This window comes from Corapipo altera, unplaced genomic scaffold, assembly GCF_003945725.1.
Source record: "Corapipo altera isolate COAL_440 unplaced genomic scaffold, ASM394572v1 46, whole genome shotgun sequence".
NCBI classification, from domain to species: domain Eukaryota; kingdom Metazoa; phylum Chordata; class Aves; order Passeriformes; family Pipridae; genus Corapipo; species Corapipo altera.
In genome coordinates this window covers 16448090-16468392 of record NW_020884883.1, presented here as the reverse complement: position 1 = coordinate 16468392, position 20303 = coordinate 16448090, and the positions used below count along the sequence as shown (strand labels likewise).

At 41.8% G+C, this 20303-nt stretch overlaps 1 protein-coding gene across 6 annotated transcripts; it reads right to left on the bottom strand.

Annotated features, from left to right (window-relative positions):
• Window positions 1–1256: 1256 nt before the first annotated feature.
• On the bottom strand, window positions 1257–20049 carry UBXN2A (UBX domain protein 2A). 6 transcript variants are annotated; one of them, XM_027640914.1, is made up of 7 exons: window positions 19994–20049; window positions 15801–15854; window positions 14246–14381; window positions 12310–12419; window positions 10595–10735; window positions 5716–5880; window positions 1257–2887 (listed from the first exon to the last, which is right to left on the bottom strand). In XM_027640914.1, exons 2-7 carry the CDS (start codon window positions 15839–15841, stop codon window positions 2599–2601), a joined length of 882 nt encoding a protein of 293 aa, XP_027496715.1. In that variant the 5' UTR covers window positions 15842–15854; window positions 19994–20049; the 3' UTR covers window positions 1257–2598. The 6 variants fall into 6 exon arrangements, with proteins under 6 accessions (XP_027496715.1, XP_027496719.1, XP_027496716.1 ...); XM_027640918.1 differs by having other exon boundaries at window positions 14329–14381; window positions 19994–20011; XM_027640915.1 differs by lacking the exon at window positions 19994–20049 and adding an exon at window positions 19657–19711 and having other exon boundaries at window positions 14329–14381.
• Between the last annotated feature and the right edge of the window lie 254 nt (window positions 20050–20303).

Genomic DNA, 20303 nt, shown 5'->3' with positions numbered 1-20303 from the left:
TCTCCATTTTCTCTTCATCATCCTTGTAACACACTGAATCTTTGTTACTTCCATTTGCATGTTTCTTCACAAAGGGAAAACCAACAGGGAAAAAACCAAAATTTCCTTTCGTTGTTCTTTTCTTGGCTATTTCAAATTTGCTGTAAATCATGTTAATGCACAGGCTTTACTCAAAACAGCAAAGGTTTGCGAAGAAACAATGAATAACTGATAGTACTTGTGTGTTTCACAAACTCTGGCATTGATCAAGCCAGTTTTACTGTTGTTTGACCAACGCAAAATAGCTGTCTACAGCACAGAGCAAGAGATTAGGCTGTCCAGACACTACAGGTAAATAATCAGTCTTTACAAGCTCACAAAAACCCAATTAGATTCAGGAGAGCCCTGTATTCACTCCAAAGATTTTCTCCAAGTTAGGAAATAAGTTATCCAATCACAGTTCATGGCCTTTTTTAAAGGCACTTTCTAATCTAACACAGGATTAGTGCAGTCAGCATCATTTTAGACTTTTCAAAGATTTGCTCTTTGTCATTTTGTAATTAGGATCATGACACTTTCAAACTGCAAATGCACACTCAAGTACACCAAAGCTTTAGCCAGACACAGCTGAATTCAGTAAAGCACAATATACAGCAAGGTAGAACCAAGCTGTGCAATCTCTTAAAATGCTGGCACCAGACACGAATCAACATTGAAATACAAAATACTTTCCGAAGGACAGTAAGCAAAATGGGTTTACCTACAATTTGACACTCCCCCCTTTGATTTCAATCTGACACTAATTATTTCTTTGAATTTCTGTGCTGCCAATGCTTGGACAGTAGACTGTTACTTTGACATTTCATGCACCTTTTAGATAAGAACTGAGCTCGCTATCAAGCACGTGTGGTTTTCTAACACTTATTTTTACATTAGGACAAATTCAAAAGCACTGATTAATAAAATTCACTGTTCAAGAAGCTCTGAGAACTTAGGTTTGGATCTGAGTCTGTAGGTGGTTTGTCTTTACAGTTTTACTAGTGGATTTGTCTGCACATTTCTTCCTGTTTTTCACATGGGTGGGGAGTCAGTGCAAGAGCCAAGAAAATTTAGTTCTACTACCTGCTACACAAACTCAAATGACACAGTAGCACATGAAGTTTACAGCACTGAATTAGTGAACTGCATGGTTTTCAGAGATTTACTTTCTGAGAACACTGAATAGATATTTGTGCAGTTGACTTTGATTTCACTGTCCTCAAATACAGCAGGAGAGATGCTGAGGCAAACCAGTTTTATATCCCTGGAAATGAAGTAAGTATACCCATAGTTTGAAGTCTCCCAATTTTCAGATAGAATACAAGTCACTCAAATGAAGCAATTTTCTATTTAGAACAAAACCAGCAAAATCCCAAACCATCTTTCATTTAACCACGCAAAAGAAGTACAATCCCAACAATCATCCACTGGTTTAGGTAGTACAGATTAGTCAGCATCTACCAAAGGTCCTGAGATAAGTCTTTACCTAGAGACTTTAGTTCCATTCAAAAAGCCACATGCTTAGTAAACACAGTACAAAATATTTAGTCTTTATGTTGATTTCTCTTTTAGGAAAACATGGAATAGTTCGCTACAATTTTTATGCCTCAAGTACATGAATAGCAAAATAAAAGATATGGGTGGAAATGGAGCAAGGGGGGGGGAGAAACCCCTCAGTTTTCAAATAAGGATTTTCAAGATCTTTGAAACTTGGCTACGTGTAATTAGTGTCTCAATCAGCTGGTCAGTTCAGGGCAGAGGCAGATAAAGAATACAAAAACAACTGTAAGCCACTACTCCTGTATGGCAGTGCCACAAAAGCAGAAGGTTTTGTGTGACAAAGCTAAAGTGGATCTCTATGCTAATGAGCTAGGTAGTTTAACATCACCTGATCTGTAAGACACCCGTAGCAGCCCAGAGGAGGCAGAAACCACTTCAACCATTGGTAATAACAATTCCTTCAGAGCTTACTTTGAGGCACTTCATATGCAGTATGCACCAGACTACCTCATTTCTATCCTCACACATGCACCTACCATCATGTACAGACTTGACAGAACATTATTACACTGCAGACCTTGTGATAAAAGTTAAATCCCAAAGATCCCGAAGATTTTCAAGTTAAGAGTCCAAATGTGAGCTTCCCTGCAGCATCTGTTGTCTAAAAGTTACTGTGAGAAGAATGCAACCTGCAGCAGTTTACACCACAATGTAAGTGAAATGCTTCAGTTTAGTCCAAAGTGCAAAAATAAATACTATTTTTCCCTAAAAGGTGCTATCAGTAGTAATTAAGTCTCAGAGAACTGTTCCACCTAAACCCACTCATTAAATAACTACAAAGCTTTTTATCTAAGTAAATTCTAAGGATGATCTGCTGTACAGTTACCTCTGCTATGTTATACAGCCAGGCTCTGACCACCCAGTCTAGCTGAAAATACTTATTACAGCAGATGATAGCACAGCACCCATACTGCTCTCTAAGAGCACAGTGCATGAGGATGTGAGGGCATCCACATATTGCTGGTTACATTTTTGGTTTTGCCTAGTTTCCCCTGCATCTAGTTTTTGGCCAGTTGAAAGCTAATTTGATCTTGTACTACTGACAGCATTTTTTTGCTCGTTCTTGAGTTGTCCGTTAGGGGTAGCAGCAGTTTTATAGTCATTGTCAGGTGCTTTTATCACTAAGAGTCTGAAAGGTTCAGTTGTTTTCCGAAGTCTCTGAACAACAACAGCATTCTGCAGCTTTGCTTCCTCCAGCGTGAGTGTCTCATCTTGCAGCTCTCGAAAGGGCAGGGAAGTTGTCAGTGTGAAGGGAACACTTCCCTCTGATCCTTGATACTTTGTTATGAAGTCTCTGACATGGCTTATTCTGAGAAGAAAATAAGAAAACTCGGCATTAGAGTTTTGGCACTGCAATCCCAACACAGACCATGTGTGCAAACACCCACAGCCACCACAGGATGAGAATGAGACACAACTTCATTTAATGCCTGATGGCACAGAATTGGAGGAATATAGATGGGGTAGTATCCTGAAATACCTGATCCACTTGGGAGGCAAGGACTAAGGTTTGCATGCTCTGAGAGTACTCCCAAGGCAACAGGGATGAGCATCTTATTCTGAGCACTCAAATGCTTCACCATGGCTCAGATGGAATTTACACAAGCCTACCATTTCCTAACCAGCTGGTGGAGCTCTTACCAGAGGATTCTGTAGCCAAGAGGTAGAATAAAGATGCTTCCAGTGTGTGGTACATGTAGCAGAACCATAATAAAAATCAAGAAGAAGGGTCTGCAAAAATTGTCTGGATAGCTGATACATTAACTAGGACCAAATATAGCCTCATCCTACCAAAGCACGTGCAGGGGTGAATTCATTACAGATTTAAGTTGCCTATTAAGGTGTGAAGAACCTTGCAATAAGTGAGCAAGACAGAGGTTTCGCTGCAGAACAATCAGGATTGACCAATTTAATTAGAAAATGAAGATGAGAGGATACATCTACCTCAATAAAATAAATGCAGTGTCAGTGTCCATTCTCCGGTCCTGAGAACAACTGGTAGACTCTGGCTACTGGCAACTTAACTTATCCTTCCTCTCCCCCATTCACAGCGTAGCCCATCAGGTTTACTGCCTCCTGGGAATGGTCCATGACCTGAGTTAACATCTGAACCATGGCTAGATATCAACAGAGGAAGTGCTGGCTGGCTTGGGGGAGAGCCATCCTAACAGTTTAGCAGCACAGATGACCAAGTGTTATGCCTCAGCCATACTCACTCACCAGGGCAGATTTGCCAGTATAATGAAAACCAATTCCTGTGCACGCAGGCCTCCGTTAAGAGACATTGCTTGGTCTTATAAGCCTAGAGCCTGAAAAGCCTCAAGCAGGACTAAATTTTTGGTTGGACATTTACACATGTCTACATGCATCATATCAAAGTTCACTATGTTCCAAGAGCAACTCAGGCAATTAGCCACTGGGTCTCTGCTTTAGAAAGTCAGTTTTCCAGGCTCCATACCCAATACTCCAGGTTCACACTAACTTAGCAAGTGCTCAAGAAGGCACACAACTAGATCCCAGAGACAGCTCTGTGTGCTATTCCTACAGCTCTACTCTGCTAGTTGCTACACTCTCATGTCTTGATTCCCCATATTGCAGTTCTACAGTGGTACCTGTACTTCTGCTCCAATCTTTCAGCAGAAATCAAGTCACATCTAAAGCAGCAGTTATTGTGGCACATACACGTTCTATCTGCAAAAGGGTAGCAGTAATCAATTTATCCAGACACTACAACCTATGTGCTACATGTTATTAATCTATAGTTTAGTTAACAAATAGTTGACTATACTCCGTGTCTCCACTGAAAAGGAGTGCTGTATGTGCAATCATCACACTTAAGGATATGTACTCTAAAAGGATTTCCCTCTAGTTCTTATCAGGTCGTACACAAATACTGTATACAGCACAAACATGTTGGTCTTGTGGCAAGAGGGTATGTTATAATGGAATATTTATTGCATGCTACTTCAAAAAGAGCATTGCATCAGTAAGGCTGTTGTCCTGTTTATCTCAGATGTTTTTTTTCCTCTCAAAAGCATTTAGCAGCTGTTCAAACTGCTATTTTTCATGAAGACAGAAAGCTTCTAAATACGCTTAAATGTGTGAAACATGGAATAATTAAGATATTAAGCCCTCCAATTAAGTATTTATAATTAAAATAGCAATTGACCCTTCAGCAGTACATCATAACACTCTTTCAGTTCATACCTCAGGCCACTAACAGTAATAAATAAGTACAAGTCAAAGAAAAAACTACAGTCATTAACCTTCGACTGCTGAGCTTTTCTTCTGACCAGCCACAGACACATACAGCTTATCTTGACAGCAGCCTGGGTTGTGTTAAAGCTGTGATACCTTCAAATTGCTTCACAGAGAAGCATAGTCAACATATCCTTTACATGACATGACCATATAGTGCTGGAGTAATTTCTCAAATTACAGATTTGAGAAAGGTCTCTAAAGACAGTAGTTCTACAATTGAATGTTAAAAAGTGTTAATCCTACTTACTCAAAGCTCCTGCATACATGTGCTGTGCTGACACCTTCTGTCATTATCCAATTTATAAGCTTCCTTGGGAACTGGATGTTTTATTAATTAAAAATTAAACACACTGGGTGCATTCTATTCTGTCCGTGTTGACACGCAGTAGATGAACCTCCCCTGCCCAGTGCACTGACTCTGGCCCTCCCCAGAGATTTCTCTGGCTCAGTTCTAAGTCACATTCTCCAGCTTCCACCTGTGGTGCTGTCTATGCCCAATGACTAGCAGGCTTTTTACTAAGCCATTTGCTCCAGATGTAGTTGTTTTGAGAAATCTGTAATCTTAAAAGCTGTTTCCTCTAATAATAAGCAATACCACCCTAACTTACACTAACCTACAAAGAACTCCTACAGTTTCCTCAGATTTTCCTTTATGCTCAGTTATGAACCGACTGCTAATATCAGTTCACATTCCTCTTATGCTCCTCTCTTCTCAACTAATAGATTTCTCAAAATTCAAAGGTTTTCTAGACACAGCAGTCCAACACTAAGTGAACTGAGGAGACAGATTAGCCACAGAAATCAGAGACTTATGTACAGGCATAACACAAATAGTTCAGATGTAAATACATATGACAGTGCTAAAATACATCTTACCTGTGAGAAACATTGAATTTCTGAATTATCCTTTCTCCATCAGCTAACCAGATCTGGATGTTAGTGATAGGCTCCAAATCATTCAAGGGTACTAAAGGCAGGTGTCTTTTGTCATCAGGTCCTTGATGATCATCTCTCACTTTAGAGATTATCCTTGGAGTAGCACTGAAAAGAAAAGCCATATGAGGTTATGGCTTCTGGGTACACATGCAAGCTTGAACCTCCCTCCAGACCTCTGCTTCTGGAGCTTTCTGCCCTGTACCAGGGTGCACTGATGACTTCTTATTTTAACAAAAATGACATAAATATCATCCTTTTTTCAACTGTATGCCAGTACTTTCACTTAAAGACTTCAACATGGTATAGAATTTCAGTTTGCTCATATTTAACATTTTTATAAGACTGAAGGATTAAATATGAATACACAAGAGACAAAACAGTCTGAAGATGCTTCATGCATTTTTGTACTCTAATCACACAGGTGAAACTTTAAGGGGGTTGAGTACTGAATTTGCATACTCAAAGTTAATTTTCACTGTAATGTGATTACAGTAATTCAATTTAACTGAATGTTGTTAGCCTTGATTTAGACTCCAGCATCATCTATTTCAGCTTAGAAGAATTACTCATCTATCAGAGCAATTGACTTAATGTGAAAAATCCAGGCTGATGCACACAGCATTTGGATTTTATTTTTCTAAGGCACTTTCTACAGCCAACCCTCCCATAGGGGCAAAGACACACAAGATGACTTGACAGAATACAGGGACCTCAGTCCAAGACCATGATCTTAAAAATCAAACAACAAAAAAATTACTTGCAAAAATTTTTATTCTGAAGAAATGTCTGGAGCTTAGTGCTTTCATGACTAAGCCTTTTCAGCATGTACTGTTTAAGTCATCGTCAGCGCTGATCCAATGGGCACAGCCTCAGCTCCTGTGAGTATAACCAGATGTTTGCTTGCAGAGCAAGAGCAGTGATTTAAGGAGTTACCATTTCTCTTCTGGGCTCACCTGTGGTCATTGACTACATGAACACTTAGCAGTGGTTTGCAGAAAAGCTTTCTCCTTGCACAGAAAATTGATCAGTTACAGTTTCTTGAGAGAGAACTGGGTAACTGATGGCCATAGAATAATAACTATACTGCACATCTGCTCTCTTATGTTCTTTTACCTTAGTTTAATCATAAAGCAGAAAAGTCTTAGCTAATTTATTGTTAAAACAAAGATGGCTAACAACTTAATATATTCAGGCTAATAAAGTTAGAGTCTTGGGCTCAAGTTCTTAGTCGAAGGTATTTAAAAAACTCTTATTTCTCACTGTCTAGTTAAGTGCTGCCCTAACTTCTAGAATATCAACCAGTAGAGACACCTTTTATTTCTTCAATTGAAACTCAGCAAAAAGAATGAGGATCAAGAAATCTCATCCCCAAGTGAGTGGTAAGAGCTGTTCAGTGTGATTGGAGGTAGATAAGGGACATCGACCTGTTTTGGATTACACAGAAATTACCTGGGCCACAAGAACTCGGCACCAAGAGGCAGATCCATAAAATATTCTGATCTTCCAAGTACAGGTGACTTACCACCATCCACTTGCCTCACTATCTCATACTCAGCTTCTGTTCATGCTTGACCTCAGTACAGAATAAAACTTAACTGCCCTCTAGATCAGGATGAAAGGCTTGAGCACCAGCAAGACAATGTTAAACAGTCTTGTGACCAGAGCAAAAAAAAAAAAAACAACAACAACAACAACAACAACAAAATTTCAAGTCATACTTCAGTCCAACAATGATCAGCTTTTGCTGCCTACTTGCTCAGTGGTGTTCAGTTCCCAGCTCAGACACTGCAGCACTCATGAGCACAGCAGAGGCTGCAGAGGTGCTTGGCTGTGCAGCTGCCCTGTGTCTGGCCCAGCCTGGGCTGAGCTATATCAGTCACAGCTGTAGCTCAGAACACTGTCTCCCATGGATACAGATTTTGGTGTGGTGTCATTCTCAAACCAGCTTCCCTCAAGGTCATATCTCAATTTGTGGTAGACACTGGAGATGATTCTTTCAATAGCAAGTGTGTGTGAAGCTGAAGCCAACACATTATTGAAGCTGCAAGAGTCAGAAGAACTGTATTCACCAAGGTTTAAAGCATTTCTATATATAATAACTTTGCTCTTGAAGAACTGACAGATAAAGCCATCTAGTGGTGAGAGCTTTGACTAAAGTCACAAATTAAGAATCTTATTAGCCTGACATTGAAGCACTGCAACTCCTTTTAAAGGCTTGCTCCTTTTATAAGATTATCAAAAGAAGATGTAAACTAAAGATCGAAGAGATATAAGAGCATCCTGTCAATTTCCTGAGAAGAAAAAGCCCAGTGAAGTATCATGACTTACCCTGACTGATGCTTAAGAAGCTTGACACACAGTGCTTTACCCTAATGAGGTTATAGAGCAAGCCCACTTTGATACAAAGGATTTCAGTCAATAGTTTAATTAACGTATTTCTGATGCAGTCCTAAAGATGCATTGATAAGCTCAACCGAGAAGTACAGTTGTAAATCTAGTCATAATCTCAAACTATGAAATGCAGCTGAATGGTAGATAAAACATAATATAACCATTAGTTATACAGGTTTATAAGGTACATTGGAAAATTCTGGTAAGTCTCATTTGTTTCTCCTGTAAAACAAAAAGTGCAAGATTAAGCTCATCTGAGCTGTATCAATATACTTATTTCTAGTTCCTCTAGTTTTCCTCCAACAAAAGTTTTAAAGAGCCAGCCAACAGACCAATTCATAATGGTTCATGCACCACAAAGTTCCTCCACCTAGGATCACTGGCAAAATAGACTAATAAAGTGGTTTTTTGATAAGCAGAAGTTTAGATAGGCAATAAGCTGAAATAAACTCTTCGGTCATTTGTCTCTCTCATTTCTGACTAATCACACAAATGCAACTGTGGAAAAGGAGTTCTATAGCTTAAAACTTGTTCCAGGTCTCAGCCAGCTCTACTCCATTAAGCTTTTCTGCTGCAAGTGTAGTATATACATGCAATGGACATTTATTAAGAGCAGGAACTGAGCACTAGTTTATGGAGTAGGAGCACTTATTGCTCATGTTTCCAACATCAGCAAAAATATTTACTTGTCTTTAAAGAACAGGTTCTGATAGCATAGCACAGACTAGACTAGAAGAGTAGAAAAAAAAAAAAAAGAAATGCTAAGCAAGTTGTAGGATTCAAGGTACAAGACTCAGTGCACAAGACCAGTCAACCGAAATTCACAGGTTAGCATGTTTCCAAATCCTAACTTGCCAACTGGGAAGCAAGATCATTACTTGCTGTAGGCATGGCAGAGCAAAACAAGCAGCTGAACAACCTACCATTTAGCACTGGTTAGCAGCAGAAACCCAGTACACTGAGTATCTGTTTGGTTTTGCTACCTACATAAAATAAGGTTAAGTTCTTGATCCTTGTTTGCTCAGGATTTCAGTGCCACCAAAAGAGAGTCTTGCAGTGTCTCATCCATCTCTCAAGGGAAGGTTTTCCCTATTGACAGTATCTACTCAAGCATGGAGCAACTGAATTGACTGTGCTACTGGAACAGATGCAACTGATAAAACAGATACTTGCTTCTCTGAAGCCTGGAACCACTCATCCTTTACTGTTATCAGGCTCTTGCTCTGCACATTATCTTCTTCCCCTGCCTAGGTCACGTTTTCCCTCAGCACGAGCACTGGGCCTTAGCAGCCAAACCCTTCCCACTTAATTGACACAAGCTGCTCACCTAAAGTTTCAACACAGCCTACAACCCCAGCCTGCAGGTCACTCAGCAGTCCCACCTGTGGAGGATCCTGTAGGCTCCTGGTCACTGAAAGTGTCCCGTTCCCTAACCTCAAGCCTGCTTTTATAGGCACATAAATCTTTCATGACAAGAATATGTGAAGCAGATAATCTGGCTGGAGTAAAGAAAAATCACAGAGATCAAATACACAAACTCCTGGCCTGTCCCTCTACAACAGCTGGCCAAAATACAACACAGTTTGGTTGTAAATCAAGCACAGTTTTAGCACTGGCATTAGTGGCTGACACTCTCCAACTATGAGAAACGTGGAGTAAAGAGGATCACCGTAACATGCTAAAATGCCTTAACTGCAACAAACGCATGATTAAATATAGAGCAATTTTAAGAGAATGCAAAATAACCTCTTACTTCTTCAGTTTCCTTTATGGGATTGTCATACTCCCCTTTTCTCAAACATAAAGCTTTAAAAGAGATTCTTTTCTCTTAAGTCACAGAAGAGCAACAGCCTTTCAGCCTGGAAACACTTCTGCTAATACTGTGAGCTTGAACAAAGAAAGCCACCAGCATCCTGTCTGTATTAACACAGCAACATGGCCAATTATACCCCCAAGCTCCAGGTTTCATGGAGAGACACCGAGATCGCTGCAGGATGGAGCATTCACCCTGTGAGCAGAGGCTGAGGAGAGGTGTTTTTGTTCAGCCTGTGGATGATGGTGGTGGTCATGGGGCACCTACAAACAGCCTGTCAGGGTCTGCAGGAGGCCATCAGGAGGAGGGGTCCAGGCTCTTCATGGAGGACAGAAATTCAAACAAGAGACATTCAGACTGGATATAAGGAAAAACTTCTTTCCTACAAAGACAGTCCAGCACTAGAGTAGGCTGTGCAGCTTTTCACTCTTGCAGGATTTCAAGACCCAATTGGACAACAGCCTGAGCAACCTCATCTGCCCCTGCAGCTGGCCTTCTTTGAGCAGGAGTTTAGATTAGAAAATTCTAGAGGTCACTTCCAACCTGAATTATAATCCTTAACCTAGGTACAGTTCCCTTCAACTACTCAATCCTAGAGCACGTCAGACTACTCACCTTCCTAATCTGTAACCGTGACCAGAAAAGGGATGAAACATTGGCTTTTTCGATGACAAGTACACCTTATCTTTTTTATCTTCCACTTTCACATCTACCTCCTCCTTATCAAAAACTTTTCGTAGCTCGAAAGGCAGTTCCCTTAAAAGAAAAAGAAGGCATGTCAGATAAAGAACAACTATACTGTTTTCAGTATACAAAATAGATTAATGATTAATACTTGTTCTACATTTAGCCTTTCAAGGGTGATGTTTTAAAAAAAAAAAGTCCCAAGAATTTACTAAAATTTATGTTAAGTGCATGGTATACAAACAACTTCAAGTTCCTGAACTGCAAATTAACTAGAAATGGAACAATAAAAAAAAAAAAGTTTTTTGAATGATGTTCAAGTTTACTCAGCAGTTACCACTTTTAAGGACAGGATGTGTAGGAAGTTGAGTATTGCTGCACATTGCTACAAAAAGGCTGAATTATTTTATCCCTATAGTAAAACAAGAAAAAAAAAGACAATTGGCTTTTAAAGAGAAAGAACAGAGTTTAGACACAATGTGGTTAATTACAAAAAACCACAGCCTTTAAAAATTAGATCATCACTAATAGCCACACTCTTTAGTGCAATAACATCACCTTGGTGATGCTTTAATTGCATTAAGCAGAAAACAACAATGCCTTTGTCTATGAGCTCTGATGCAGACAGTACAATTTGGAGTGGAGGGGCTCAGCTGGCAGAGGGGCTGTACTAAGTGCTTTCTCTACCATCAATGATTATGCAGGAGCCATCCCATAATTAGCATCTTAGCAGGCAAACAGTGGAAGAAAGGTGGCAAACTTCTGATGAATGCACACAAAGAACACAAAGAGCTTTAAACAGTGCAGTTAATTGCTATTACAACTAACACAGATGACAGCCATAGAGGAGAAATAGTATAAAATCAGTATTTTTTCATAGGCTAGCAAAGTATGGAAAACAAAAATACAATGGCTTAGTAATTTCACACGCTTGATAAGGAGTTATTGAATTATATTATCCTCTCCATCTGTATGGGTTGAGAAAACAGACTACAAATTAAAGGTTCAAAATCACGTTGGTCTGTATGGTCAACCTGCTTTCTTAAAGCAACAACTGCAAACACTAGCAGAAATCAAGACAACACCTTAACTTTTAACACAAGGATAAAGACAAGACACAGGGATAAACATAAGATTTCTGTGTACAGGCAAAATGACTGAAATAGCAAGTTTGTACTAGGAAAAATGCCTGAAACTTAAGACTGACCAGAGTTTCTTGGTGTTACATGGACCATCTGTGCCCATTTAAGGCTTTGCATGAACAAAAAGAAAACAAAGACCATAAAACCAGAAATGCTCAACCACTTGTGCATTGAGTTCATTAGTCAAAATACCATTTGATCAGAAGCTCTTACTGGGCACTGATTTATTCTTTGTTTTGTTCTGCACCTGCTGTGCCCCCCACCAACACTGCCTTTTATCTATTCATCAGTAACTGCACACTACTGCCACTTAAAGCTGTATTACACCTGTTGATGTTCCAACAGCCATTAGCACTGCAGGAACGAGATCAGCAGGGCCTGTGCTCCTACAGGGACACTGCAGTGCAGCAAAGCCAAGGAGCCATGTAAAAAATCTAGAGCATAAGCTAAGTGCTACCTGAAGCACATTAACTCAGCCTGGTTAAGAACACAAAATTTGCTTACCCCTTTTTAATGGAGTCCAAGAACTGCTGGTTTGCAACATCAGTGTAGCTCCGAAGTTCACTGTCATTTACCGTAAACCCGTTTTTCCAAAGTTTAATGATGACATCAACCTACAAAGTAAGGACGAGCCTCATTACAACACTGATGTAAAAGCAGCTTGGTATACCCACAGTACCCTGTGATTATAAATCATCCACTCCATGGACTAAAAATACTGAGAGCAGGCTCACTGTAATCTGCCTTGGCCCCAAGCCAACAGGCACAGCAACTGCAAGGGGTAAGTGACATTTCTAAGGATCTTGTGTCAATCAGGGTTAGAAATAAACCTTCCCCCAGTCATTCTGCTTTCCCAGGTCAAGAACACTCCTTCAATTCAGAAAGGAGGAAAAAAATAAAAGAGCTGGACAATCCCAGCCAGCTGCAACTCCTCAAGAGCTAATTTGAGAGCACACATGCCTGGTGTTGGAACACCAACTGCCAGAATAGTCCAGTTGGGGATTTACCAGGGTAAAGCCTTGTTCTGGTCATTCAGGAAGATTTTCTCAAAGTAAAGGCATTGAGATAATGCATGCAGAAGCTTTTCACTCAGAAAATGAAGCAAGTTCCAGAAAATTTACTTTCACACAGTCATACATTTATGTTACCCTGGAATTCCTGGGTATATTCAAAACCTTGGTGTTAGGCGAATGGAAAAATAAATTCTCAGTGATTCGTTAACTTCGCCAGAAATCATCCACTACTCCAACTTATAGCCTTCACACTGTTTACTAAAATCTCCTCAACTGTAACATGAATATATTTGGGACTGTATTTTCATATTTATGCTTCATGTCATTTAAGGAAGCATTTGATTATCCAGGTCTGAATATTTCATATCCCTGAAATAACCTAGTCTTGACAGATACTTGGCCACAGGTGAGGTATAGGAAGCAGATATGAATGCAGAATTCACCTCAGCTGGAAATTAGTTTGAACTAGGCTTGATAGTACCTGACAGTTTTATCTTTTTTTTTCTTTTTTGCATTTTGACTTGTTAGATGATTGCTACACAAACAGGCATGTGCAAACTGCTGAATAAAATTCCTTCTCTTTCAGTTGGGTAGTCTGTCAAAAAAAGTTTATAGCACTCAGCAAGACTACATTCTTTAAAAAACTCTTGTGTCTTATAGCACCAATGCATGTGGAAAGAGTTCCAATTATGGGAAGGTTCCTTTACAGTGAGCCAGTATGCAAATTTAGCATGGGCTAATTATTCCACACCAATTTCCCATTTAGGCATTGACACAAGTAATGTCATGTAACACTATTTCAGAACTGCAATTTAACATACTGCTCCTGAAATTCCTTTTTTTCCAGGCTCAGTTAGGGACTCATGAACATAATTTCCAGCAATGCCCACTCCACATTTCTTCGTGACATCTTTGTTCTACATGGCCTTTTCTCCCTCCCCTTAGCAGTCTTTCGTGAGTAACAGAAAAACTTGAAAAGGACAGAATCACCAAGATAGAAACCCACACTGAACATCCCACTACTACCATAATTATATGAATAAGAGTAAATGAAAAAATGTGGGCTATGCCTCTGCATAAGAAGGCTGCAGCTCCTTAAATAACTTCTTATGTAATAGTAGTTGTCATTCCTTGGAACTTCTGCTCATGTCACTCTCCTTACTAATAAAGCAGAAGTGCATTAGCCAATGCCAGCATCAGTTCTAGAATGACACTAAACCCCACTATAAATTAGTAAAAGCCAGAAGAACAGCAGCACAGGCCTGGTTGACTGAGAGATGAGAGGCTGTTCCTACAGCTCTCTGAATTCAGTGTGAATTTATTTACAAATGTACTGGATAAGACTGTTGGACTTCTGGTATCTGTTTTCCAGAGTACCCCTGCAGTGCTGTTATGTTAAACAGGAGTATTTTTTCTTCACGGCCTACCTGATTCTTGACTGTAGTTGGGGGCACACACATAGCACCAACCTTCTGAGCTTCTTCAAAAAGGTTATCTACAAAGTACTCACAGTTTTGTTCTGTACCATTCAAAATCTGATCATTGGTTCCTGATTTACACACCCTGTAGAACAAAGACACAAGTAAAAATGACTCCTTAGAGGATGCATGAGGATAAGCAGGTACCTCAGAAGCTCAGTATTAAAAGGTGTAGAAGGCTCACTCATGTCCACCCAGCTTACTTGGCTGCTACAAAACATCAGGTCAGCTTAGTGTTGTGCATTTTCTATAAACTTCTTCTGTCTCTTAACTGCTAGTATTTGCACTTTAGAAGTAAAGTTAAAGAATGACAATAGAAAAGGTGAATTCATCTGTGCAAAACTTCTAAACTTGGTATCAGAACAACGAATGCAAGTTAGGTGATTCATACTTCTAATTCAAACCATCCAACATTTAACTGCACACCAATGAAGGCCCTTCCTCAAAGCATTTCCATGATATAGGCTTAGGTTCCTCTGCCATAGGTTTTAAAATATACATACAAGAAAACTGCCCTAGGATTTATTCCCCCACCCCCACTTGACCCTGCCCATTCCCAGCACCACCACCACTGTCTTGGAAAGTGCATTAGAGAAAGTCAAGTGACTCAACACCACTGGAGCACACTGAAGAAATACAATAGAAGCCTTCAACACTGTGGAGACTGCCAGGGTATTAAAAAAGATGCATCAACCACATCTTTTTATAGAACATTGTATATGTGACAGCTGTTTCTGTTAAATTTTTGCCAATCAAAATGCAGAAATATGCAACCTGAATGAATGATTATCTTTCAGTATAGGTTCTTTGCATAGTAAGAGGATTATGCAGCTTTTAGTAAACATTGCAGGAGTTATTCCTATTGGAGATTCAGAAAAGTCTATTTTAAGCAATTCAGGAAAAAAAATCCCAGCTCTTGAAAAATACCCAGTTTTACATAAAACTCTGCATTGAATTCAGAAGCAGCAATGCTTACTGGCATGGTAATTTGATACATTTGCATAAAATGGAATTGTTTGCAGCGTATCTATGCCACACTAAGAATCCCTACAGATTAACATCTTTAAACAAAAACCTCAACAACATTAAAGAAGAAATTTCAAAAGTATGCTGTCCCCATTAGTTTTCTAACAGAACAAAAGAAACTTGAAGCATTAATGTAGGTATTCACTATGCTTTACCACAGAAACAGAACTGGAAAACCAAACACCTCCACATCAAACGTAGAGCTGCACAGTGAGTTAGCAATTTGTAAGGCTGCCTTGGTTTTCTAAATAAAAATATTTACAGAGCTTCTTGCATCTAGGAAACATTTCAGGTATGTGAGGAATCTTTCAGCAAAATGATAGCATTTTTTTGAAACCTTCAGTACGTGTGGAGTAAGTGGATAGAGAAAAAATATTAAATTTTAGAATTTAACAAAGTTCGAAAGGTCATAAGAGGACACACAGACAGCAATGGGAAAGGAAGGGGGGGAAACAGGGAGGGGAGAACTGGCACCTACCATTCTTTCTTTACAGTTTGGATATTGTCCATGTCTTTCATTCTGGTGTGCCACCTAATTATGGAAAGAAGACGGTTTAAAACCAAACCAAACCAAAATAAAATGCCCAGCACACTTTCCCTCCTTTTGTAGCTGAAACACTACATTTTTTCCTGTGCAGATAATACATTTAACCAGAGACCTCAACCTCCCCCCCACCAAGTCTCCAGATGGTTCTTTGTTTTCCTGCAGTTTCTAATTTAATGACACATGAACCACGCATCTGTTCCAGACGTTCAGAAGCAAGGTTACTTTCTCATAAAGTACAAGATACATTCCACAATAATAACACTGTGGATTGAAAATATATGCCCATACTTATGCAAGGCGAGGAAAAAACATCACACTCCTTCTCTGATAGACATGGTTTAAACTCCCCTGATTTTCCACAGCACTATGAGATGGTTGCAGAAAAACTGCACTGCCACTGCAGGCATTCAGTGACCTTCACCTTAACTGTGCATTACTGAAGGGGGCAAGATTTGTCAGGCTCCCCTTCCTACCTTACCTCAACATATTGGTGCAGCACCTCAGAAACTGTGAATTATCATTTCTGGTCTACCGTTTAGCTGGCAAGAAAATCCTGGATTTGCAAGTACTAAATATACTACAGGATTAGTCTGCTGAGTCAAAAGAAATGAAGAATCCCATACTGATCTCATTATAGGTGCTCATTCCTGAGCCCTCTGAAAAAAGTTACAGAACGTCACAAAAAGCCAGAAACTGCTAAAAAATCCTTAAAAAAATAAAACCACTCTGAAATTGTGCAACAGTCCCCCCTCCCAGAAAACAGAAATTTTAAGTTGCAACTGTGTTCAAAGAGTTATTCCCAAAGATCGCTGGGTACAGGTTACACAGATGATGTTCTTCTCCTGCAGGTCTGAGACTCAGTCATGACATTGTGTGGCTTTTAGAGAGCATCAAACTAAGCAGTGACAGCCATCATAATCCTGAAAAAAGTAGCATGCACAGCAAGACTAATATAAATTTTAAGTGGTCTTGACATCTAATTTAACAAGACAGAGAGGTTAAGGCAAAACAACATGCAGCACTGACCAAAAAAAAGAAAACCTACATCCAGTTATTCCTCCAGTTTTAATATTGGTATTCTTTCATCTTTAAAGTTAAATCCTTGTGAGACACATTATGTAGAAAAGTACATAAGCCTTCAGAAAACCCCTATAACGACCAAAAAATTTGGTCAATATGCACATAATAGGTAAGACAGCCTTAAATTTAACTGATGCTATTATGTATTAGGTCAAAACAGCATACTTTGCACACCTTTGACATGTCACACAAGATCAGGGTCAGTCTTTTTTTTCCCCCTCCTACAAATGTTCTGCCAGAGCACTGTATCTACCAGGCAAGCTTGTGCCGGTACATGATGACCTTATATGCATATCTGATCGTTGTTCTTGGAACTCTGTACTGCATTTGTTAAAAAAGAACTCTCAGTATGAAGTAAGTAGAGTGAAAGCAAAGTGCTTAAAAAGTATAATTTTTTCAAACTTCTCTCAAATTCAGCTTTAACACACTCCGACACAAAGTATTTTTTTGTGTTTAGTCCAACGTAATTTTTTGTAGTTTGTGTTAACCTGCTTATCTTCTATACTCTTTCACTCCCGTGGGCTACTCCCCAAAGCAACAAGAGCCACCTCCTGCCATCTGCTTTTGTTGATTCTCTGTAACTTGTCATCAGAGCTGTTAAAAAGAGACAGACACAATGAAGCAGCTCTTCAAATTAGCTCTTTGGCTACATTAGCCTGGCCTCAAATGTGCGTGAATGTTATTCAAAACTGGTCAGCTGTGAAAGCTGCTGTTCCTTCTAAAGTACAGCAGCAATTATACTTGGAAGAAATGTTTGCGTTAATCTCTCAAGGTGAAGAAATCATCCTATATAGCATACTGATGTTTATTATGACCAAAATGGCAATCAGAACGTGCTGCAAGCACTTCAGCTCAGCATGTCAACCCAACCAACACAAATCACCTCTCCCACTAACTTGTGATGGGCATCCCTAGTTGCCATTTAAAATGTTAAGAATTTTGGTACTTATTTTTTGCATCAGTGACAAGAAGTACCTCAGAACTGAACCTCCATCTCTGGAAACTAAATTTAAAACATGAGAAGAAGCTGCAGTTGCCAGCAGCCCGCCACAGCTACATCTAGTAACTGGGGTAGGACACTCCTGGCCCTTCCACACAGCCCTAGGAGGTCTCCAGCCCCGTGACCAGCCCCACTGGGATGGGCCATTGACACAGTGTGGCTACACAGCCAAACTTCCAAAGAGGCAGCCCTCAAGAGATGTATTCGTTTTGGCAAATAACTCTGCGGTTAATACAGCTGAGCCCACACTTCCAGTCATTTTATTGCAAGAAAAACAAACCAGAAACTACTTGAGATGCGTCCCTAGCTGTAAAGGGCAGAAATACCCGCACATGCAGCCCTCTCCCCTGACAGCCTGCCTGACAAACTTTGGCAGAACAAGCTCCTGAGAGCTGCTCCCAGCACAGCACTGTCTATCCCTGTAACACACTGAAATCACGGCTGAAAACTGCTCTGCACCGTGCCACAGCTCCAGGGAAATGGCAAGTGCGAATTAATAGCGAGATGAACATCAAAGCTAATGGCCTGAATGTGACTGATGTGCTCAGGTACAAACCACAGCATTCACGCTTCCTCTCCAGCTGGCTAGAGGAGCTGTGCACTGGGAAAGAAACCTGTCCCCTCTCTTGATGTCCAGGTGTTAAAAAGATAAGTTACTTGTCTGTACAATTGCCCTGTTAAGGTTTAGGACTTGACATGCTTCAATGATCTCAGACCTAAGGAGTGGTTAACTAAGCTTTGGGAGAAGGATGTACTGATAGTGGACACAAAGAATGCAGAGTTTATGGGTCACAAGGACATTATGCAGAACTCCCAAGATAAGGAAGAAACTAATGAAGCCAACTCAGCAACTGTGCTGGAATCAGCTCCAACTGGGTAAAAGGTAATAGGTAATTCTGGTAGAGGGATATCGTGACCACCAACTCACAGATCACCAGCTCAAGAAACCCACCAGCCCAAAAGAAGAGAAAGATTGAGCATGCAGACTAATAAACATAAGAAGCAAGACAATCATTTAACCAATAAAAGATAGCACACTCATTAATAAGAGAACTATGTAACTTGTAGCAAAGGAACGTTAATACCTCTGTTTGCTAAAACGTATAAATAGCAAAAAGTTTTGACAGTCGTGGCGCTGGCTTTGCGGATTTGCCACCCAGCCCCCCCTTCTGCGCAGAACCGCAAATAAATCAAATACCTCGGCTCTGTATAGGGACTGGCCTCTCGCACTCTGGATGAAAGACTCTATTTTGGGACAACACTGCGGCTGCCAGCACCTGAACTCCCCCGCACCCCCAAGCCAGGCCGGGCGGACGCTCCGCGCCCCCCGCCAGCGCCGGTGCCCAAACCCGCCCTGCCCAGTGCAGCCCCCGCCCGGCGGGCGGACGGGAGGTATTTTTAGGCGATGAGGCAATACCGCGGTAGCGACGCAGAGGCGGAACGCCCAGTGCGCCCGAGAGGGGCCGGGCAGGGCAGGGACCCCCCCGGGGAACGCTCCCGCCGCCGCCCCGCGCGGGACGCGGCCGGTCCGGAGCGGGGCGAAGTCTCCGGGCAGAGTCTGCGGGAAGGTTCGGGAGGCTCAGCCCGCCCGCCCCCGGGGCGGCCACAGGCGAAGCCCAAGCGCCGGCGGGAGCCGAGGGGGCGGCGGCTCTGCGGGACGCGCTCCCCCAGCCCGGCCTGTCCTGTCCTGTCCCCGCAGCGACTCACCCGCCCGTCCCGCAGCGCCCGTCCCAGCACCGCCCGCCCGCCGCGGAACTCCCGGTGTCCCGCGCAGAGCGGCGCAGGCGCGGCGGCTCCGGGCGGGGCGGGCACAGCTCAGCTCAGCTCCGCCCCGGCCCCGCGGGGAGTGCCGGGCTGTCCGTACGGATCCGCACCTGCTGCGGGGGGTCCCCTGGGGCTGCGCTGTCCTGCAGGGAGAGGCGGGGGCTGGCGGGGCCTATGGCCCGAACGGACCGGACTCCCCGCGCCGCTGCGGCGGTGCCCGGGCAGGACCTGGCGCAGCACCGGTATAGATACAGATATATAGAGAGATAAACCTCTGTGCCTGGCCTGCGGCTGCCGAGGCAGCTCTGTCCCGACAACAAAGTCCGTGTGTCCGTCTGTCACACACCCCCAATCGCGGGGGATGGTCTCGGTGTCCGGGCACCCTCAGCGGCCCCCGCGCTTTGTCCGAGCAGCCGCACGCGCGGCCCTTTGGAGAGCGGGAGTGTCTCGTTGTGCGGCGGGCGCTAATTAAGGGCGAGCGTTGACATACGAGAAAAAGCAGCTCAGCCGAGGCCTCGCACCGAGGACAAAAGAGCGGCGCGGTGGCTGGAAAGCAGAGACCCCCGAGGGTGAATCAGACGTGGGAAAAG